At 41.5% G+C, this 21601-nt stretch overlaps 1 protein-coding gene across 1 annotated transcript; it reads right to left on the bottom strand.

The window, feature by feature from the left end:
* Positions 1-5636: 5636 nt before the first annotated feature.
* sik1 (salt-inducible kinase 1) lies at positions 5637-20907 on the bottom strand. Its single transcript, XM_017713480.2, has 14 exons — positions 20754-20907; positions 19219-19438; positions 18939-19055; positions 14619-14682; positions 13676-13837; positions 13083-13207; positions 12843-12966; positions 11922-12142; positions 11085-11234; positions 10845-10952; positions 10253-10478; positions 9480-9737; positions 9130-9355; positions 5637-8738 (listed from the first exon to the last, which is right to left on the bottom strand). The coding sequence occupies exons 2-14, from the start codon at positions 19369-19371 to the stop codon at positions 8213-8215; spliced, it is 2460 nt and encodes an 819-aa protein (XP_017568969.1). The 5' UTR covers positions 19372-19438; positions 20754-20907; the 3' UTR covers positions 5637-8212.
* Between the last annotated feature and the right edge of the window lie 694 nt (positions 20908-21601).

Here is a 21601-nt window from a genome sequence, read left to right as displayed (position 1 = left end):
TAACATTCACACACACCACAGGCGTTTACAGACACTCACAAGCGGTCATATGCAAACGTTTGGGCACCCCTGGCCAAATGAGGTTTTTGTTTTTTTTTTTAAGTGAAAATAAGCTACACATCCTCTAAAGAGAACACACCTCTGCACATTTTAATACATAAATTCTGTTTATTTGCTGAATGTAACGTGTTGGAAGGAAAAAACATGAAATGTGGCCTGTGTGAAGGTGTTATGCCACATTCAGTAATTTATTGTATCATTTATGTTGTAAAAACTAAACATATGAATATAAATTAGGCACAAAATTTAGCAGAAAATTACATGTTTTATTGTGCTCTCTGTAGAGGATGTGTTAACATATTTTGCTGAGATCAACAAAATATATCATCCGACCAGATGTGTTAAAGTGACGGTTTCGAGGAAAATCATATTTATGGAGTTGTTCTCTCAGGCAAAATGTTGTCTGGTGGACATGATGTGTAAAGAACAGGCAAATTTTATTCATCAAAGCGGCAAGACTACTGTTTGTAGCAAATGTAAAATGTAAAAATTTTTAATTTAATTTTTTAAATGTCAAATTTAATGTACTTTTGTCCCTAATACAATGTCATAACTTTTTGATATTATGTAACAAGTCCGCACTGTTTTACATCTTAAAAACCCAGTGTAATTACATACTACATGGACTATAGTGTAAGTTATTCTTAGGTTACAGATGTTTGTAGTAAAACTTTGGACCCACAGGGGGGCCCTGGTCATTGAAGGAGTTAAGATAGTTTGTACATTTACATTACATTTACATTTATGGAATTTGGCAGACGCTGTTATCCAGAGCGACTTACAATTTGATCATTTTACACAAGTAGGTGAAGGTGGCGTTAGGAATCTTGCCCAAGGACTCTTATTGGTATAGTGTAGGGTGCTTACCCAAGTGGGGGACTGAATCCTAGTCTACAGCGTAGAAGGCAGAGGTGTTAACCACTACACTAACCAACCACATCGTACATTTAGGCATTTACAGACTTTCATATCCAGATCACTTACAATTTAACGGCTTACATCCAAGACTTAAAAAAAAGTACCGACTTATGGTTGCTGTGGGCAAATTGTTTCACAAATTTTGATTTTGTTTTCAGATTTGTGCTCAGTATCGCTCTAAGGATCAGTAACGCTCTAAGGACATAAAAAATCCAATATGAGTATACATAGTATATCATGTTAGAGAGTAAAGTGATTGTGTTGAGTCTTACCAAAGAACTCTTATGGGTGTATTGTGGTACGCTTGCCTGGATGAGGCCTGCTACATAAAGGGAAGACACTATACCAACCCAGTAGATTTCAAAGCCAGGTTACAAAAAAGAGGAAAGACCTTTGCAATAATGACAATTTCTGCTAGTGGCACTAGGTCATTTCTAATAGTGTTAATGCAAAGCTAATACTAGTTCATATAAGCTTTTTTTGGCAGTTCTATGTTATACATGAATATGCAAAGCATGGAAAAGACATTCCATGTTTTTGTAGTCTTATTTTTGTTCCCTTTTAGATTTTTATGAAGTTTGCAAGAGACATTAAGATACTTTACCTTGCATGTCATCGTGGGTCTTTTAGTAAGGAGTTCTGGTAAAGACCTGTGAAACAACAAACAACTAAACAACTAACTGAGACCCATTGTTCAAGTCTCATATTTTCAGTTAGTGACTAGATCCACTCATGTTGATGATCTCTCTACATATAATTCTTATTGGATAATTTTCTGTGTGGTTAAATTTTTTTGACCCTTTTGTTTCCAACCAAAACTTAAAAATGCAATAAGACCATTGCTACAGTACATGCAGAGTGTGAATATGAAAATATAATTACAGCATTATAATACTGTTAAATAAAAATCAACAAAAAAAAAGTGTTGGGGCTATATGGCCCTCCTAGTGGAGGTTTTTCAGAGGCTCACTTTAAACAGAGCATTATGAGAAAAAATGGAAAACTGAAAATGGCTGCATCAGCGACCAAAGAAACCCACAAATGTGAATAATTTTTCTGTATGATAACCACTGTATTACCTTAGCTTGATGTCAAAGTCCAGCAGAGAGGTGGCTAAGCATTTCTGCTCCTCTGCTGTCACTGCAGACTGGCAGGGTCGCCTACAGAGCACCACTAATAGCCTGTTAATGAGGAAATGCTCATTTTTTTGAGGGTTGTCTCACTTTGTAGGGGACGATTTCAACCACTACCCCTTGTACCCCTTGTCAGCTCCAAAGGGAAAAATGACACTGGAAAACAAAGGGTAGGGGTTTTAATAAGAAATGGGATTGGGCCTTGGTGCAAATTGGCTGAAACATCACTTTTTATGAGTTTGAGGGGTCAGGCAGGGAAGAACTACTGTGTATGTACAGTAGGACCTGTAAACTGAGGTCTATAAGCTGGGAGCCGTGTTCACAGCAGGCTGACAGAGTGACTGGCACTAACTGCTGGCCTTCCAGCTACTAAACATTTCCCAGCATGCATGAGAGTGAATACAGCTGGCTCTGTGCCTCCCGCCAGCTCACACTCAGCAGGATCAGGACACATGCTGGAATGTGTTTGTATCTCACTGTATACCAGTGAGCTTCCAGACCAGAGTGATCAGATCACTGGCTCTCAGAGGTGGGTCTATAGGACCACTGCACTGCACGGTATGTTGTTTTGGTATGTCCAGGGTAGATTTTCATTTAATCTGCTGTAATATACCTGCTTCAGTTCAGGTAAAAGGGCTCATGAGTTGAAATGGTTATGAAAGAGCAGAAGTTTCAAATGTGTATGGGGGGGGGTGACGATGTGGTGGGATTAATTAACTCTAGCTATAAAACTAACCTTTCTGAAGTTAGTGCTAACAGACTGAGCCACCAAGACTGTTTAGATTTTCTCATAATTGCTTACAGGGGCCCCTTAGTGGCTCTGGGCCCTGGATACATGCCCATAAACAAAATTGGATGATCCAGGCCTAGTGCATGTCTCGCCATTTGTTTTACGTCACGTATGGAAAATGCAGCATAACCATTTAGCGATTTCCTTCACAAACTCAACTTAGCTTCAAACGGGGGGACACTTCCTTTCCAAAGGACAAAAATTTAAGATGATATTGGAGAATGAGGCCCATTCTTTCTAAGATGACATCCAGTATTTGCAAGTTTGGATCATGCCTTCAACATTTGAAGGTACTATAAGGAGAGACTGTATGACTGTAGCAAAGGCGAGAACTCTGAGAATTGGGTCTGGAGTTCTGGGCAGCTTTAGGGCCAGACCCCACACTGATGAGCTTAGACAGGACTGAGAGATTAAACTAAGGGACAGGGAGGAGATGGAGAGGTGACGGAGGGTGTGAAAAGTTTGTGACAGTACACGGAAGGTGGAGAAGGAAATCTATAGGAAGTTAGGGAGGAGCGTCAGGCTCTCAAACGCTAGATATTCCACATCTCCATCTTCTTTACTTAAATATGAGTGTCATATAATTACACCAAATCACTCAATTGCACATCATCACTGTCGACACACAACCTTTAATTTAGATATTTTAGAATATCATTTGAAAACAGCAGCTGTTCTTTACATTGTGTAAACATTTCTTGATGAATGGACCGACAGAAATAGCCCACATTTATTTGCAGTAAAATCTTGTCACATTAACTTACATAAAAACTAAGAACATTTTATTTCACACTTCGCCCTGGCAGAGATGATGTATTACATATACACCAACCTCAACCACTTAGCATCAGGCATCCATCCTCATGTCTGCAGTGCTCAGTAGAGAGCGGTGGTTTACAGGGATTACTGTGTTTACACTTCTGCTTCTCTTCTGTCATTGTTTATACTGTATGTGGTGCTTCTTCCTGGTTTGCAAATCCTCTCTTGTCCTGCACTTTATTATTTACCATATTGTTTGGTATCTGTTGTTGACTCATGCACACAGAGCTGTGCTGAATCCAAACACATCCTGTGTTGTTGTGTGGCAGCAAAGCAATTCTGAATATTTAGAGCATAAAAGTGCACAGAGCATCTCTCAGGGCTTCAGTTAAGAGGCATCATGTTTCAACCTGTATCTATTAAGCTGCCCCACCCCTAATTTAAATCTAATACATCTGATCCAGCCAATCAGAGGCTTGGGAAGGGGTTGATTGGCTGGAGCAGGTGTGGCAAATTGTAATTGGAAGTAGGCTGTAAAGGATGGCAGCTCTCCAGGACCAGGGTTGGAGACCACTTCTATGTAGCACATGTCCATGTTTATCTTTCTCAGAGATTAAAATATTTCTGCCTGAGAGATTCTGCACGTGACGTGCTGTTGAGCGTCCAGTATTGCACTCTTGCAGGAAATTGAGAAACTGAGGCCACAAGTACAGAAACATTGATGGCTATAACAGAATAACCAAACTCAAGATAAGGTAAGAGTATTACAGAAACATGCTGTAACAAAACGTCTTGAACACTGTCCTAATTTTAGGACAATCCCTCAGCAGCACAATCTCATTGTTTTTCACTTTTTACACTTCCAGTTCATCAAATGTTGGTTTTGAGATTTTTTTTTATAGCAGTAGCTGTCTAGCTAACTAACTCACATGTTTTATGTTGTTAGATTACATCTTTAAGTTTCAGCTGTGTGCATACATCAGCTGCGTGGTAACATACATAAAAGTTACCGATCTTGACTGAGTAGCTCAGGATTTCTTCTGTTTCGTCTGCAGTACAAATGTGTGAAAAATCTTATCAGCTCTTAATTTAAGACAAGGATATGAAGATTCTGTAATATGGCCCCAGGCCTTATTTAAATAGTCTTTATGTGTGTGTTTCATTTTAGTGAGCAATTCACTGAACTGCTAGACATGATAAGGAGAAAATATTTTCACAGCTTTTGCAAAAAACCACCAAAACACCAAGACTTGCATGAAGAGGAAATGCCATGCACTGCAGGTAACTGTGGCAAAGTATTAAGTGCCAAACAGTCTGCAAATGCACAACACTGAATACGTTCTGTTTCCGGCTACGCAGAATTATGATCTCCAAAAGGCTGGCATATGCAAAAGTTTTAACACAAAATAGTAAGTGTGCGTTAAAATGTAGAGGCTGTTTACTTAGCATCACTTAGAAAATCAACAAGATATATGCTCTGACTAGGGATGCCCAAACTTTAGCATACTACTTCTTAGCATACAACTCCGTAAATGGTCAGGGACTGCCAGCAGGCCCAAAGTTTTATTACACACTTCTATAAGCTAGGAATAGCTCAGCCAGTTTGCATTTAAGTCCCTGTAGTTGCTGAATAATAAGCATTAGTAAGTATAAAGCCTGCAATTTTAATGGCTTAAAGTGTTTTTATTATACTGTTGTAATACATTTACATTGACTAAAATGTTTATTTGTTGATGTATTCATTTATTTTCAAGTACTTTCATAATTTGCAAAGAAAAACAAATCACAACACAGTGAATCTTAGGAATTTCATTTTTATTCAAATAAATAGCCACATAAATAAAACAATCTTTCTCTCCCTTCCTAGCATAGACACACATTTTCACACATCCAAGACACTTAGTCAGCAAGCAGATCAGTTCCGTCTATCCAAAACTGTAACAAAAGGATTAATAATTTTTTACTTCTTTTTCTTTTTTTTTTCTTTTCTTTTTTTTTTTTTTACAGTTACAAAAAAAAAAATAGTGTTTCAAAAGTAACATAACTGAAGTTACACTGAAGATTTTTCTAACCCAGCAGTGGAGACCAACACTATTTTGAAAATGAGAAATATTCGTCATAAAGTGCATTATTCTGAAACAGCAACACGTAAAAGAAAGTATATTAAAAAAGGGGCTTCTGATCTACTGAAAGCGTAAGGACCACATTTCTCAATGTGCTTTTTTATCATGTCCTAAAATCAGACCAGAAAACAACTTTGCGTTCCTCATCATTTTGTTCAGAAAAAAGGCACAAGTGTTGGCGGTGAGTGCAAACAAACAAAAAATGGGTTAAATAAATACAAGGTGAATTAACACTGTTTCTCATGATCACCCACAGCTTATCTTTTTCAGTCACTGGATTCAAAACCTGCCTCTTATTCGAGCCCCCCTTCCCCATACCCTCCCCATGGTTTAGTACGGTTCAACTAAAGAACTAACCTTTGCAAAAAAACATCACAATAAACCGACAGACATGCAGTAGAATCATCTGTGGGGGACGTGCTTTTAACAACCGCTGTTAAATGCACTATTACAAATAAATACCAAACACTCACACATGCACACTCACATAGAGAAACACTGTTTGCGATCTACTTCTAGCACCTATTGCAATGTCTCTCAAGCACATTTAAAAACACTATTGCTACTAAGTGGAGGAAAAAAGCATATTATGAATAATAATAAGTACAGCCATGGTCCCTTGGAGATGGGGGAGACTCTACGTCCACTGATGGATTTAAAAAATGCTTTTCTGTCTCCTACCAGTGGCAGCTACTGTAAAGGACTGTAAAAGCTACACTTTGTGCAATAGTGGACTTTCTGTCACTTGCAGCCATTGATCAAATCCTGCTCTTCCCTGCTCTTTCTGGCTCGCTCTAGTTCTGACGTTTTTCAAAGCCAGCCAGGACGCAAAGGCAACCTGTGTCATAAAGAAGACGAGCACTACGGAAACGGCCAGACTTCGTTCTCTAGTGCGCAAAATCACATCCACGCGCTGTTTCCCTGAACCAAAAGTTTCAGGTACTTTCATACAATCGTTAGAAGAAAAAAATCAGAGCTAGAAAAAAAAGTTGAAAAAAAAAATCACCATCAGGCGACAAAGTACCTGCTGGCTTCCTACATCAGCTTCTTCACCTGGTACTACTTGTCAGTGTGAAATATTGCACTAATCCCGTATGCTTTGTTCTCGCGCTTGTGGTTAAGCAAGCAAATTCACACTGGAAAAAGAGAAATCAAGTGCACTCTTACAAAAATAAAGGTGCCTAGGTTCAGTGAACACCATAGAAGAATCACTTTTGGGGTCCCTAAGAACCTCTTCCTAATGTACAAACTGTTTTTCCTAGAACTGAATGTCCAAGCCCACTAAGGAACCTTTATGTTTTCAGAGTGCACATAGCGCAGCGTGAAGGGAGTTACTGGTGAAGGAGGAGGTAGTGATATGATTATAGAAGTAAGCGTCAGCCTTTTCTTTCTTTTTCTGATGAGTGGGTCCGAAATCAAGTGACAAAAGCTGGACAGCAACTTCTAACCCAAGCATTAAATCAGCAAAAAAACACAAGCATACAACAAGAGCTATTCTGGTGTGCGTTCAGCATTGCAGAGTGTCTGAGTCTAGGCATGACACAGCGCTGAGCAGCATAGGAGGTCATAATCACACACGCACAGACACATTTACACATGCACTCTCGCATCTTACGGTCAGCTGATCTAACGGAACTTAAGGGCAGTACCTATTGTGCTTTTTTTTTAAGCTAGCTTTGCTTTCCGCATGATAAACGTACCTCTCGCCTCATAATAAAGCAGCTCTAGTTCGCCTAATATTGCGCTCAGCTCGTATCTTCACATTGCAGTTTAAGAAATTGCAGGATTTGTTTTGGAAGTTTAGGATAACTCATAAATGATACTACATTTTCTTTGAAGGACTGGTATAAAACAACATAGAAAGGCAAATAAAAAAGAAGAAGAAAACAACTTTGGTCGTTCCAGTGAAGTGAAAAAAAGAAAAAAACAGCAAAGCTCTAAAAGTAAAAGTGAACCTAGAAAATGGACAAAAACAAGTTTAAGGAAGACATAACCGTCCTAATTTCCTACATGTAATGTATGAAGAAAGCCTGCCGTCTCTGACATAATCATTTTTCTGTTATCAGGTCAGTTCTTTTGTGTTCTCTGAAGACACGTTTCATGTTTACGGGATCAGAGACAACAGGATGCGCAGTCTTTTATTGCTTGCTGTTCTTGGGAGACTACTCGTAAGAGGGTATTGGGTGGGACCTTCTCAAAAGGGTTTGGTTATTGCTTCTTCTTTTGCTTGTCTCCACTCAGTCACTGCATCAGATGCACACAAGAGCACTGATATGGAATTGCATGTTGCTGGAGAAAAGCCAGGTTTTCTCTCAATTTGAGTCATTTTTCTCTGTTTTTTTGTCCATTCTGGGCTTCTCCCATATACGTCTGCACATCTTTGAAGCTCCCCTCTGTTTTATTCTGGAGTCAACTGAATTCTACTTCCATTACTTGACCATCACACAGCTGCTGAGCTGTTGTCCAGTGCAGGCCAGCTGCTCCTGGAGTTCAGAGGCCTGGGGGCTGCTGCTAGTGCCCAAGCTCCAGCCCATCTGCTGGGGCAAGAGGTGGAAGTGGCCCTGCGTTTGGTTTTGGAGGTGCTGGGCCTGAGGGTGAGGCTGGAGGTGGGGCTGCTGGCTGATATGCAGACGGGCCTCCAGGAGGTGAGCGGTGGACACTACTGGAGAAAGGGATGATGATGAGGAAGATGTAGAAGAAGAGGAGGAGTCCACAGGCTTCATCTGCTGCTGCTGCTGCCACAGGCTGTGCTGGAGTGGGAGTGAGGTCTGCTGGCACACTGGGATTAGGGGCTGGTTGGGGGTCTGGCTGGGGGGGTTGGAGAACAGGGCAGCCGGGGCAAAGAGACTGTTGGAGGGAGGGGAGGGTGGCAGTTGGTGGGACTGGGACAAGAAGAGGGCTGCCTGCTGCTGGGGCTGGGACTGGACCTGCGACTGGTGCTGGATCTGGAGCATCCTGCAAAAAGACCACCGACACAGAAACAGGTAAATATACAACTAAGCTAACAAAGGGAGCTGATAAGACATAACTAGCCAGTAGTGCCTAACCGGTGCATTCTTTCCTTATATTCCATTAATTTATCAATATTAAGTGGAAATCATGTCTATAAATGTCTATAAACTACAGTCAGAACTGTGAAGCTCTTTTGAACATCAACTAAACTGATCATCAGTATTTGGAATTTTTAGCTTCTCAGTATTGGTGACATTTCCCTTTTCTAACTGCTTTCCTACTCAGCTAACTTAAAAGCCCTTAATAGCCCAAACTGCATGTGTTAGAGTAGGAAAACAGTGTCCAGTATCATGATCTTTAGGACTGACCAATGCTAGCATCTACATTGTCTCACCTCTGCTGATGCAGCACCTCTTCCAACATACTGCGACGTTCCCGGGGGCAGCCAGAGCCTTGCAAACCTGATGGGGGGCACAGGGTTGGCCCAAGTGACCCTCTGCTGCCTCTGGGGCATGAGGTCGGAGGGCACACCTGTCTGGCCAGACCCTTGATCTTATTCAGGCCCAGGAGGCCCTTGGCTCGGGTGTTCTTCCTCAGTTGCTGACGGAAAGCCTTCAATCCTACATAAATTAGCAGTTACCAGTCAGTTAGGAGAAATAAAGGGTGCCAAGCACCTTCTGCACATTTTAGACTCTTTAAATGACAAGAATGAATGAGAAAACTGCCGCACATGAGCGCACTCACCTTGTGTGAGGGATGTGTCGGAGGCCCGGCGGCCCTCCTGGAAGCTGACCGCATGCAGACTGCCCTGATTCTGCAGAAGCCGATTAGAGGAAAGGGCGAGAGGGGCTCCGACAGGTCCTGAGGCACCAGGTCCAATCCCGGAGGACAGCAGGGCTGAAAGGTCTCTTGCTGCGGCAGCGGACAGGGCTGGGGCTGGGTTAGATGAAGACTTCAGACAGCTGTCCGAGGAGGCTCCATCCGAGGGACTGATGATAATACCTGAGAAGAGCAATAAGGTTGTTAGGAGACTTGTGTAGTGTAGTGTATTCTGTCCACATTCTCTTTTGTTTAAATCAGACAGACTACAGACTTTTCATTTTTGCCCGCAGCCAGTCAGAGCCTTTTCACAAAGCACAATTTGAGTTCACTTAGCTCTAATCGGTGAAGCTAATGGCACTTCAATTTGCACATGTACTTATTCTCTTATCTAACTGTATAAATGCCTCAGCGGTAATTAACAGTGTTGTCTCATTTCTCTTAATTTATAACATTTATTGAGGTGTTTTGCTAAAGTATATCACAATCATTTTTCACAATCATTGCTCACTGTTAAGAGCAGTGGCAAACAGTGATATGTCTGTGTGATTAACGTGCAGTAAGATTAATATGAGCAGTGTGATTAACTGGGAGTGCATTGTCAGCAGCATCATAAACAGATCAGAAAGGACTGTTGTTGAAATCTGGGTTGCCGTAACTGAAGTGAATATGTGGCTGTGATGTCATGCGCTACTCACATGGTGGGTTGCACTGATGGAAACGGGCCGAGACCTCAGCAAGGGTGTGCCTGCGGGAGGCGGTGCTTGTGAGTGGTGGGGGCGGAGCCTGCAGGGCTCCCTCCTCTTCTTCCAGGTCTCCCGGTCGCACCTCCTCACTGATGGTGGTCTCCAGGAGGCTGTTGGGGGAAATGGAGCGGTTCCACAGCAGCCCATTCAGACTAGCCTCTACTGGGCACACCACCCGCTGTTCAAAGAGAGGTTGAGAAAGAGAGAGATGTTTTCAGTCAAGCTTTTACTTGAGACATGGTTTTATGTATTATCATTTTAATAGTTCCTTAATTCAGTTTGTCTGTTTTATAATCTTTTATTCAGCAATAATTTGCATGCTTCTTATTCCTGTATCTTCCAAAGGTGCTATAACAATAAGGTTGACTTCAGTTGAGGTAAGAGAGAGGGGAAAAAGGGAGAGAATAAAGGAAAGAAATGGGAATTTTACTATTAGCCTGTCTTTGCCTACTTTGCAGGTTGCACTGCTCTAGTTATTGGCTCTAGTTATTGCAGCACTACTAAAAAGACGTTTGGAAAAAGGGAAGATGGTGGCAATCTTTACCTGAAATAGACCTCCTTGTTCACACTCTATTTGTGATTGGACTGGTGGGTTCATCTTAGCAGCAACGGGGAAGGCTGTGTGGAAGCTGTCAGATGACTCCATGATCACCTTGAGGAGGAGGAGAGGACAGAGGAAGAGCTGAGTCAGCCAGATGAGCCAGGAAGCAAAGAGGAGGATGTAATGTCACACCGGAGGCAGTAGGGAGGATGGCTTGAGTAGTGGCCCAGTCCACAAACTCACCTCTGGGCCAGAGGAATCAGATGTGCTCCTGCTCCTCTGGTTCCACGCCCCGCACTGCCGGTTCAGCTGCTGGGTGCGGTGCTCCTTGACCCTCTCCAGCAGCAGGTAGTAGATGGCAGAGAAGTGATTGTAGCTACTGCTCTGAAGAGACTGTCAAGAGAAGGAAAAGAAACAAGCAGTTTAAGAATCACTGAACATATCAGACCAGGATCATATTGTCACTGATTTATAAAGACCTTGTAGCTCTGAAATGGTAATTTTACAGTAACAGTGAAGTTTCCAAACTCCATTTAATCTAACGTTAAAGTTCACATTATGTAAAGGGCAGCTGTTGTAAATAAACAAAAGCTGAAAAAGAGAGGTTACGAGGTTTCCTTATGATAGCAACATTATTTATGTGCCTGTTTACGAGCAAGCAAGCAATTCTTTTAAGGCTTAATATCTTAAAGGATTGTGGCATGAGCTTAAGACCAAAAAATTCTGTGTGACAGCTTTTAGGAACAGATGCCATGTTTATCTTTGGGTGCCAGCCTGCCTGTGTATCTAAACGCATGGCAAGAGGCTGAGGTAAACAGTTTTTCATCATGGCACCCCGAGGTGACAAACTGACAATTCAGATCCCTCAAGCAACAGCTATTAACCTTTATTGCTGACCCCTCAGTTGCAGAGCTACAGTGATCTAACCAAATTACTCACATAGCTCTCTTCCAATCCCAAAACCTCTCACTAAACTCTATGTACCCATGCTCAATGCTTTATGGCCACCAAAGCCCTATATTTACGTTTGTAACTCTAAACCACTCTGTATGCTCTGGTCTGATCTGTCCTTGGCCTCACCTCCACAGTTCTCTGCCTGTCGATGCCCAATGTTTGCATGATGCCCAACACAGGCTCACTGTAGTCGCCCAAGTTGGAATTGTAGTCACTAAGAGAGTGCGAGAGCGCCTGGTGGGGTGCGCTGGGGTCAGCCAGCATCCAGCGGTGCTGCTTGATCTGAGCTATGGTGATGCGCTTGGCCGGGTCAACCACCAACATCTTCCGGATCAAATTCTCACAGTCTGTAAGTGCAGAAAACATAGATAGTTTAGCTTACAAGCAATGCTAAAGTGGCTAGAAATGAATGAAAGCTAATCCTGTCAGCACATTAACTTTAAATATGTTGTCCAGTGGTTATAGGAGCAGTTGACCTAACAGTGCTAAAGTGGTTTGATTGATTAACTATTGATGGTTAGCATGATGTCAGGACAAAACATGACCAAAATGTGAGAACATGTAAAAACAGAACTTGACCAAACAATCATAAAATGACACAAAATAAAAAAAAAAAACAATGAAAACTGATATGGTCTGTTATATAGTATAAATAAGCAGTCTAGCAAACAATGCTGAAGATGTTAATAATGAAAGCAAATGTTGCTATTTAGCACGTTCTCCAGTACAGATGAGCAGCCCAGCAATGCCAAGGGACTAACCATGAAAGCTAATGTTGCTAGTTAGCATATTCCTCAATATAGATGACCAGTCTAAGTCAGCTAGCATGTCAACACTAATCATAGCTACAGCTGCATATGCTGAATTGTCTGCCGCTGTCCTAATAACATAGTTTCGCAGAAAGAGTAACTTAAAAGACATTCTTAACTAAAGCCGACGAGATTTGAGATTTTTAAGTCATTTTGGACCATGTCTATTGGTCCATTCATCAATGGCCATAAGGGTACCTTGTGTTTGCTTATCACAGCTATGCATAGCTTTACTGACCTTCTGACATGAAGAATGGTATTCTGAAGCGTCCCTCTGTCACCCTCTGTCTCAGTGCAGGCAGACTGTCTCCATCAAAAGGCAGGGAGCCACATACCAGCACATACAATACCACACCCAGACTCTGAGAAAAGAAATACAAACCCAAAACACTGTTACTTATTGCCTACATTAGAGTCCCACATTATTTCCTCAGTTAAATCAGTTTATAGTATGGACAGCTTTGTTAAGGACTCATACCCAAATGTCCAGCTGTGGGCCCTCGTACTCTTTTCCCTCAAAAACTTCAGGGGCGGCGTATGGAGGGCTGCCACACCAAGTGGAGAGAGGTTCACCGGCTTTATAGAAGTTTCCAAACCCAAAGTCTGAAGGGACAGCGAGAGAGAGAGAGAGAGAGAGAGAGAGAGAGGGAGCAAAAGAGAGTCAGACTTTAAATAAGCTCTTTGTTATACTAGCAGCAGGTTGCTCATCAGCTCCGCTTCAGGGAGTGTAATTACCTCATAACACTGTGTGATGTTATATAAACAGCTCCTACTGAAAGATTTGTGTAGTTCAGAAAGTGTTGTGTAGTTACTGAAGCATAAAGTTGCTGTTATGAGAAAACCTTGTTTTTATATAAAATTGGTAAACACCAGCTGCATTTTATATTGTGCAACCCTTTCAAGCTCCCAATCGCAATTTTGATGAATAGACCATCAAAAATTTGTGTCTTTTTCCAACTGCCACCATTTTCTTACAAATGCCGTTATTACTCCTCTGACTCTGGGGCTCATTGCAGTGGAATGAATGTGTTTCTGTGAGCCACAGTGCAACTCATGGCTCTGACTACCCACCTGCCAGTTTGATGTTCATGTTGGCATCAAGCAGCAGGTTCTCGGTTTTGAGGTCCCGGTGGACGATGTGGTGCCGGTGGCAGTAGTCCACAGCTGTCAGAATCTGCCAGAACTTTTTCCGTGCTTCAGCCTCACTCATCCGTCCATTGGACGTCAAGTAGTCTGCAGAGGAACACGAGGAATTAGGACTGGGAGCAATACACAAACACACTAAAAATTGTTTATTTTTATACAGAAATGTCTTCTGTATGGAAAACAGAGAAAAGACGGCTAACAAATCAGTATTATATAATGTATACTTTCTTCTTTTTTCAGGATGTATGTTGTTGGGAGTGGAATTAATACCACCTCATTAAAACATTTATATTATATAGCTACGTACACAATTAATATATATGTAATACATGTGTAATATATATGTAATAATTATATAAACATAAGTTTGACATTTGCAAGACCCCACATCCTACTATTGTATAACAATGTGTGTGTGAGAGAGCGAAACAGTGATAGAACATGACTGAGTGGATCTCTGACATTTTGCTTTTAACAGTGCTGATTGAGAGGAAGGTGAGTTGCCAGACGTGCTGTTGTGTTTGAACTCCCAGGTGGGTGTTGGTGAAGCAGAAGTACAGAAGCTTACACTCTTACACGCTTACATAAAAGCTGCAAATCCCACACCTGTTCTCCGGCCTGTGGGCTCAAAGCGCTACTCTCCCCTTCCCACCTCCTCCCCTTCCCTCCCCTCCACCTGTCCTGCTGAGCTAAATACCTCTCCCTCCATCCCTCCACAAGACCCTGTTACCCACGGCAACCCCACTGCCTAACGGCCACAAACGTCAGTGCCGGTGGACGCCTGCCAGTCAATGTTCTCTATGACGGCCACACCTGACTCATCAGTGAGAAAAATGACAGCGGATCGGAAGAGCCGCTTTGCACTTACCAAACATTTCTCCGTTTTTTGCATACTCTGTTACGATGTACAGCATGTCTTTGGTCTCCATGACCTGCGAAGACACAGAAAGAGAGAGAGAGAGAGAGAGGAGGTCAGAGACGGTGCTGTTGGTTTTAAACGGGCTAATAAATCTCCTTTTACTGCCTCATTAAACTTTAATGCTGGCATTAGCAGCACTTGTGAAGAGGGCTTGTGCTGGAGTGTGCGCTGAAAGACGGACCCTCTTGAGCCACAGTTTGAAATACAGGAAAAATACATACAATATCAGCACAAACAACACATACTCCTCCAAGAAGTACAGAACAATATCCTCAATGATATACACCACTATGTCATGTTAACAACGGCTCTTATTTTATTCTGCAGTAAGTTAAACACTATGTTGAAACACTAAGCTAGACGTCAGAGAGTATTTTAAGAGGTTTTATTCAATATTTCAAGCTTGTTGTTAACCTCAAGAAGCTAATACATGATAAGTGACATACTGGAGTTATCTGTTTACGTCAGTGCATTGATAAGTTATCAGCCTCAATCTTCCCATTTCAAATAAGAAGCATTCTGAATAACTTCACTTGCACTATTAAACAGCTTTATCAGTCTTTATACAGTCATAACTGTAGATAATAAAATGACTCTGATTGGTTGTCTTGTCTTTACACTCTTTATATAAATCCCCCAAAAAACTTTTTTTATTATTCTTATTTGAATCAGACCCCAGGGATGTTACCCACCACAGTACGCTAACCAGCGTCCAACACATTAGCTGAATCTGATAAAATTGTAGAGTAATAATATTATAACAATAATATATATGGTAGAGTAATAATAATATAACAATAATATATATGGTAGAGTATATCTTCACAGACACACAGATCATTTCTCCAACTCACTCGGCTCTGTCACTCATGTTTCTGCTTTTCCATGATACACAACGCTGCCCAGGAGGACATAAGGCTACTTCCTGAACATTCCCTTATTTATAGCAGGACATAACAGCATGATGCACATGCGCACACCCTTCCTTTCCGATGGCCGCCCATCTGCAACGTCAGTCACCAACTGACAACTGAAACCACACTATCTCTCTCTTTTCTGTCTCTCTCTCTGCACAAGCAACTAGGGGATCATATTGGAGGGTGAAATAGCTAAGAACTTTATACCACTTAAGCCTCAGCTTGTGGAGTTAGAGCTGAATACCAAATAAGTAAATAAATAAAATAAATAAAAAAAGCTGCAACTAAAAACCATCCTGTCCTCACCCCTTCCCGGAATGTCCCGAATGTTCCCGGGAAGGCCTGAGGGAGGACTGTGGCTATAGTAGCACTCGTGACGGACTGAGCTGTTGCACAACACGTCCCGAGATACACTCCCTTTTCCTCTCTCGAAATTAACCAACACTCTGGCAGGCCTGTAATGTGGACATAAAACATAGTCATGTATACGGGCTGTTTGATAGAGGCTGAGAGGAAAACAGGCCTTTTTGTTTACAGATAAGCTCCACTTCCACTGAATCCAGCTCTCTGCGTCAGCCCAGAGGTGCCAATGATGTAAGACAACGGGTCATGTGTTCCTGACAATGTGTGAAAGGTGAGCAGTGAGGGCAATAATCAAGCGTTAACCCTTTACAGCTCATAATTTGAAGCAAGCTTTTATTTTTTTCCTTTGCTTGCTTTTGTTTTTTGAAAATGAAATTGCATTTCATGTCGAAGTACCGAAGTCTACAAATGCAGTTTGATTGAATGTGTGAGCCATGATTAAGCATAACATCAGGAATGTACATTACATAGTAGTTACACTGCAATTACTTACTGGATAGTAAGCCTTATGATTAATAACTGTGTGAAATGTGCATGTAAGGGGTTAACTGTGTGCATGTGTGTAAAAGATCTGACTCTTGTCACGTCTGAGGTGAGAGAGAGACAAGGCAGAGGAAAAACGGCTCAGAGGCCCTGTGTTTACACAAGCAGCGAGAGAGAGGAAACTGCAGCTTATCAGCAGGGGTCAAGGGTCGCTAGTTCCACATATTTCATCACAAGTGACCCCCCCCTGACGTTGGCTCTGTCTTTAAATAAACTCTGAGGAGAGCCACTGCTGTGGCTATGAAAGGAGAACACAGGCACAAGGGACTCGACTTTATGATCTCAAGGTCACAAGGCTTGATCACGGGGGCGGGGAATGGGAGCGCTAAGCACTGTCTCTTACCCAGCACTGTTAACCCACAGTTATCATGTAGTTTGTAGTTAAATTCTGTATATGGCACAGATTCTAATTTTTAAAAATGTATTATGATTTAAATTTCATTAGAGGTTTTAGACAGAAAGTAAATCATTTTTGCCACAGTTTCAAAACAATGTCAATACCTGTTGATACAGAGTCTAATGTAAAGTCTAAAGTGTAATGTAGGTGTAACTTACTCGCTATGTAGTTATTACATTTAAAAGGAAACTAACTTGCCATAAACAATACTGAGGAGTGCCATGAGGAGAGCACCCGTGTTATTTCAGTGATTCTGCCTGACAGGAATTTCTGAGCAGGGCTATTACACTGCAGGCTAATGTTAAAGCCTCAGACCCTCTGAAAAGCATCCTCTCCATCATACAGCTATAAGCAGGTCAGTGTGTCATCAGATGACAGTGAGATTATTTAGATTAATATGCTGGGTCTGGTACATCCCATACATACCACACTGCATACAAAAGATGATTCCTTTCCTAATAATACCCCTCCCTCCCAACACACACACCCCTACCCCGTCTTGTTAGGGCCATGGTGGCCCCCCTCGAAGCCAGCCGGTTTCCAGGGATTCTGGTTGTTGGGAACACTTTCGCAACTTCAGCACGATCACGCAAATCCACAAGCTGGTAATCCACAAAGGAGCATAACAAACGCACAGAGCCCGGCCTGGAAGGCAGTAATAAGGACAAAAATGTGCTGACAAAATTCAGCAGCCTTGCCAGTCATGGCAGTGAGTGTGCTTTTGCGTCAAGAGCTGTTCCAGTGGCCAAAGCGGATTGCCCGTCTTAAGATTTTCCCTTATTACAGACAGATAGCTTCACGTGACAGAGCCGACACATTGCGCCTGACTTCGCCCGACGCTAATTAATCTGCACACTCACAACCCTTTACTCCATCTCCTTCACACGGATCTTAAGTTTCAGAGCAACATGCGTCAGCAGCCTGGCTTCAAAGCCAGCAATGCAGACGTGCTGTACCTCATTATCATAGTGCTACATCATATCATAACGTATCATAGACATTCCTGAAGAAAAGAGCAGCCCCATGCATAAGTAGCATAAAGTGGCTCATGTTGATGTGTGATCGTGCGAAAAGTGATAGCACAGTGGCTGGATACTGTAGTGAGGTGTGATAACCCTGTCCTCTTGACTATTTATAAAGTCCATTTTAGCCAGATAGAGCTCCGCTTTGGAGAAGCTCAACTAAAACACCAGCTTTCAAAAGCAAAAAAAGCTGCTTCAGTCATTATTCTAAGGGTGGGTGATATGGTACAAACAATACAGCATTACGACGCTTACAGGCTTTTTTTTTTTCAATCAAGATATTATGTTTTTCGAGCTTTGTAAACAAGACAAAATAGACAAGATGCACCAGCAAACTATAGTTTATAATATAATGTTTGCAAAAAATAGCATCAACTGAACAATGATTACAACTAGTAAGTACAATTAGTACAATTAAAATAATATAACGGCTTAATGGGCTGACATCCAATCAGCTGCTGTTACTGTGGCGCTTATATTCTCTAGTTATTGTTGTTGACTATTATCTGCTTTTTATGATACATGCATTTGTTCAATGTTCTGGAACTACAGACAACAACCTTGATATATTCAAAAAAGCATACTGTCGCTGTTAAAGAAAAACATGTATCTCCAAAATACTAACTTTACAGGACAGGGCAAAAACGCTCTTTAGTTTTAATCTAAGTCAATGGAAAGAGATTTTTTTCTAAGCAATTTTGTTGCATTTTTACTGGCCCATTCATCATGAAATTTTCACACAATGTAAAGAATGGCTGCTGAGCTCAAATGATGCAGAAAAGTGAAAATCACAAAAAATAGAGATGTTTTTCTTTGGACAGCGAAAATATTATGATGTAATTTATTGTGATAATGACAGCATGTTATCATAATGACCACACAATTCAGTCTAAAATTCGAAGACATTATATATTCGTTGCTGCCAAATTAGCCCCAAAAAAATTAGTGCAAGGACTTCATGTAAATTACAGCAACTCTGCCCACAGTGACATGCAGCGTAGGAGGACTGAGAAACAACCAGACGTACCTGATAAAGCTTGATGATGTGCGGGTGATTCAGCAGCTTCATGATCTGAACCTCCCTGTAGATTTTCTCCAGATTGGAGGAGTTCAGTCGTGTCTTATCTATTATTTTTATGGCAACCTGTGTTGTAACGAATGCACCCGTTAGCTTCTTGCATAAACATCTTACAAGTGTAACTTATTTGCTGGTAATAATTAAAACCTGTTTTATTCGCTTACTGCTGTGTACAATGCATAAAGATAAAGCAGATTTCTTTAGTTTATTATGGTCAGTGGTCTATTACCTGCGTTTTAGTCACTTTGTGCCTGGCGAGTTTGACCACAGCGAAGTTTCCTTTGCCCAGTGTGCGGAGAATTTCATAGAAGCCCACTTGGAGAGGCCTTCCCTGGGCAGCGGTGGGCTCACAACTCGCACTGTTCTCTCTCATGATCACCATGATGGAGGCGTTTGTGGGTTTTCCTGCAGCAAAGGCTTTTCGGAGGACTTTTATTTGGTAATGGTGCCTGTAACACATTAAAATCTGTCAGTAAATCAGTAAAAGGCTATTCACAGCAATCTATTATTATTATAATGTTAATAAGTATTATTATTATTATTATTATTATTGTATTCTTGTATTCTTCAGTAACTGTTATATGAATCTGTGTCCATATGGCAGTGGAACCCAAACAGCTTTAAATCTATGCAAATGTGATCACACAATTATTACAAGAAAGCACAGAAACCTCTAAACACCTTAAATTTAATGCCATCAATATAAAATTAATAAAATAATTAAAGCTAAAATCCAGTCTTTCTAAAGAGCCCTCATAAGGCAACGTCACTCCATTGAAAGAATGCAGAAAAGCACTCAGGGTGTGCTGAGTTATAGCTCTGTGTCCTAAGTTAGAATAAAACAATGTGCATAATAAAACAATAGTTATAATATAATGACGTATAGTGAATTGTAGCAGCATAGAAATTTTGAATAAAGCATAGTGTACTGGGTCATAATACAGCAATAAATAGCTTGTTATAGCTGAATGGCATAAATTATAACAATGCATTGTATAATGTGCTTATAAAGGATAGATATTATTCACAGTAAGTAGCTGCAATAAAGTTGGTGTTGAAATGAGTGTATAGTGACTTACACTAGGACAATATAATCATAATTAATTTATAATAAAGCAATGCATGATGAGTTATAGGAGTATGTGTCTATAACAAACTTACAATAAAGCAGTGTACAGTGACTTATTGCAGTATGTAGTTGTAGTAAAGCTATAATAAAGCAGTGTACAGTGGCTATTAGCAGTATATAGTTATAACAAAAGGTATAATAAAGCGGCATATCTTGAGGTTCAGCAGTATATAGTTGTAATAAATTTATAATAAAGCAGTGTACTGTGGTTTCAGCAGCACATGGCTATAATAAAGTTAAAATAAAGGCATGCACAGTGACTTATGGCTGCATGTAGTTATGGTAAAGTTATAATAAAGCAGCGTATAGTGGCTGTTAGCAGTGTGTAGTTATAATAAAGTTATAATAGAGTGGTGTAATGTGAGTTTTAGCAGGACAGAGTTGTAATAAAGTTATGATAAAGCTGTGTATTGTTAGTTTTACTGGTACATGGCTATAATAAAGTTCTAACACAGCAGTATAAAGTGGGTTTCAGTGGTATAAGGCCATGATAAAGTTATAATATATCAGTATAGAGAGTTTCAGCACTATATGACTATGATAAAGTTGTTATACAGCAGTAGATGGTTATAATACAGTAGTATATGGTGAGTTACATGGCTATGATAAAGTTGTGAGAGAGGAATGCCACTCACCCTACAGCACGAGCGCCTTCCTCCTCCTCCCTCCGCGGCTGATTCGTGTCTCTGGCTGGGGTTTAAAACTCATTCCACTCTCGCGGAGGCTGAAACGGAGCCGCGCGCCGCTGAGCTCTTTAGCTCTGTCTGCTGGTCTTCCACTCTCTCTCTCTCTCTCACTCACACTCTGCCGTTTCTCCGAAGCCCCGCCCCTCAGAGGTCCCGCCCCATTGACGCCACCGCGCGCGTCAGAGCGCCCGAGCGGAGCGCAAGGCCGCGCGAGCGCGCGAGACACCCCGTTGCCGGGACAACGGCGCGGCGGTGACGCCAGCGCTGATGGAGACGTTGCTGGGAGACGGAAGAGGGTGACGTCAGTGGCGGGGACGCGCGAGCCACGTGACCGCTTCTCAGCTCTCTCTCTCTCTCTCTCTCTCTCTCTCTCTCTCTCTCTCTCTCTCTCTCTCTGGTTTAAGAGTAGTGTAACTTTGTTGTGTGTGTGATTCGGTGATATTCAGCTGCTCCGGTTTAAGCCTTATTGAATTTGTGCACAGTGTGGTATTTTAATGTGACAGAAGCTTGGGGGGTTGGGGGGGGGGGCATGCACACACACACACACACACACACACACACACACACACACTAAGATGAGACATGCACAAGCATACATGCACAATCCTGCACACTAAATCTTGCAGTCTGCACAAACATGACACAAAAAACTCAAGCATGCATGCACGCGCGCCCACACACACACACACACACACACACACACACACACACACACACACATGCAGAACTGCAAAAGTCAGAGACCACAATTCATTTATTTAATTTCCAGTTTAAAAAAAAAACATTAAGAGAAAATG

Source organism: Pygocentrus nattereri, chromosome 6 (genome assembly GCF_015220715.1).
Source record: "Pygocentrus nattereri isolate fPygNat1 chromosome 6, fPygNat1.pri, whole genome shotgun sequence".
NCBI classification, from domain to species: domain Eukaryota; kingdom Metazoa; phylum Chordata; class Actinopteri; order Characiformes; family Serrasalmidae; genus Pygocentrus; species Pygocentrus nattereri.
The sequence above is the reverse complement of the archived record's forward strand: the minus strand, read 5'-3'. Positions and strand labels throughout refer to the sequence as shown.

Coding starts and splice junctions, on each gene's coding strand:
- sik1 (XM_017713480.2), bottom strand. CDS start 19,371: ATGGTGATCATGAGAGAGAACAGTGCGAGTTGTGAGCCCACCGCTGCC. Junction 12,143..12,842: donor ACCATTCTTCATGTCAGAAG/GTCAGTAAAGCT, acceptor CTGCACTTACAG/ACTGTGAGAATTTGATCCGG. Junction 9,356..9,479: donor CGACACATCCCTCACACAAG/GTGAGTGCGCTC, acceptor TAATTTATGTAG/GATTGAAGGCTTTCCGTCAG.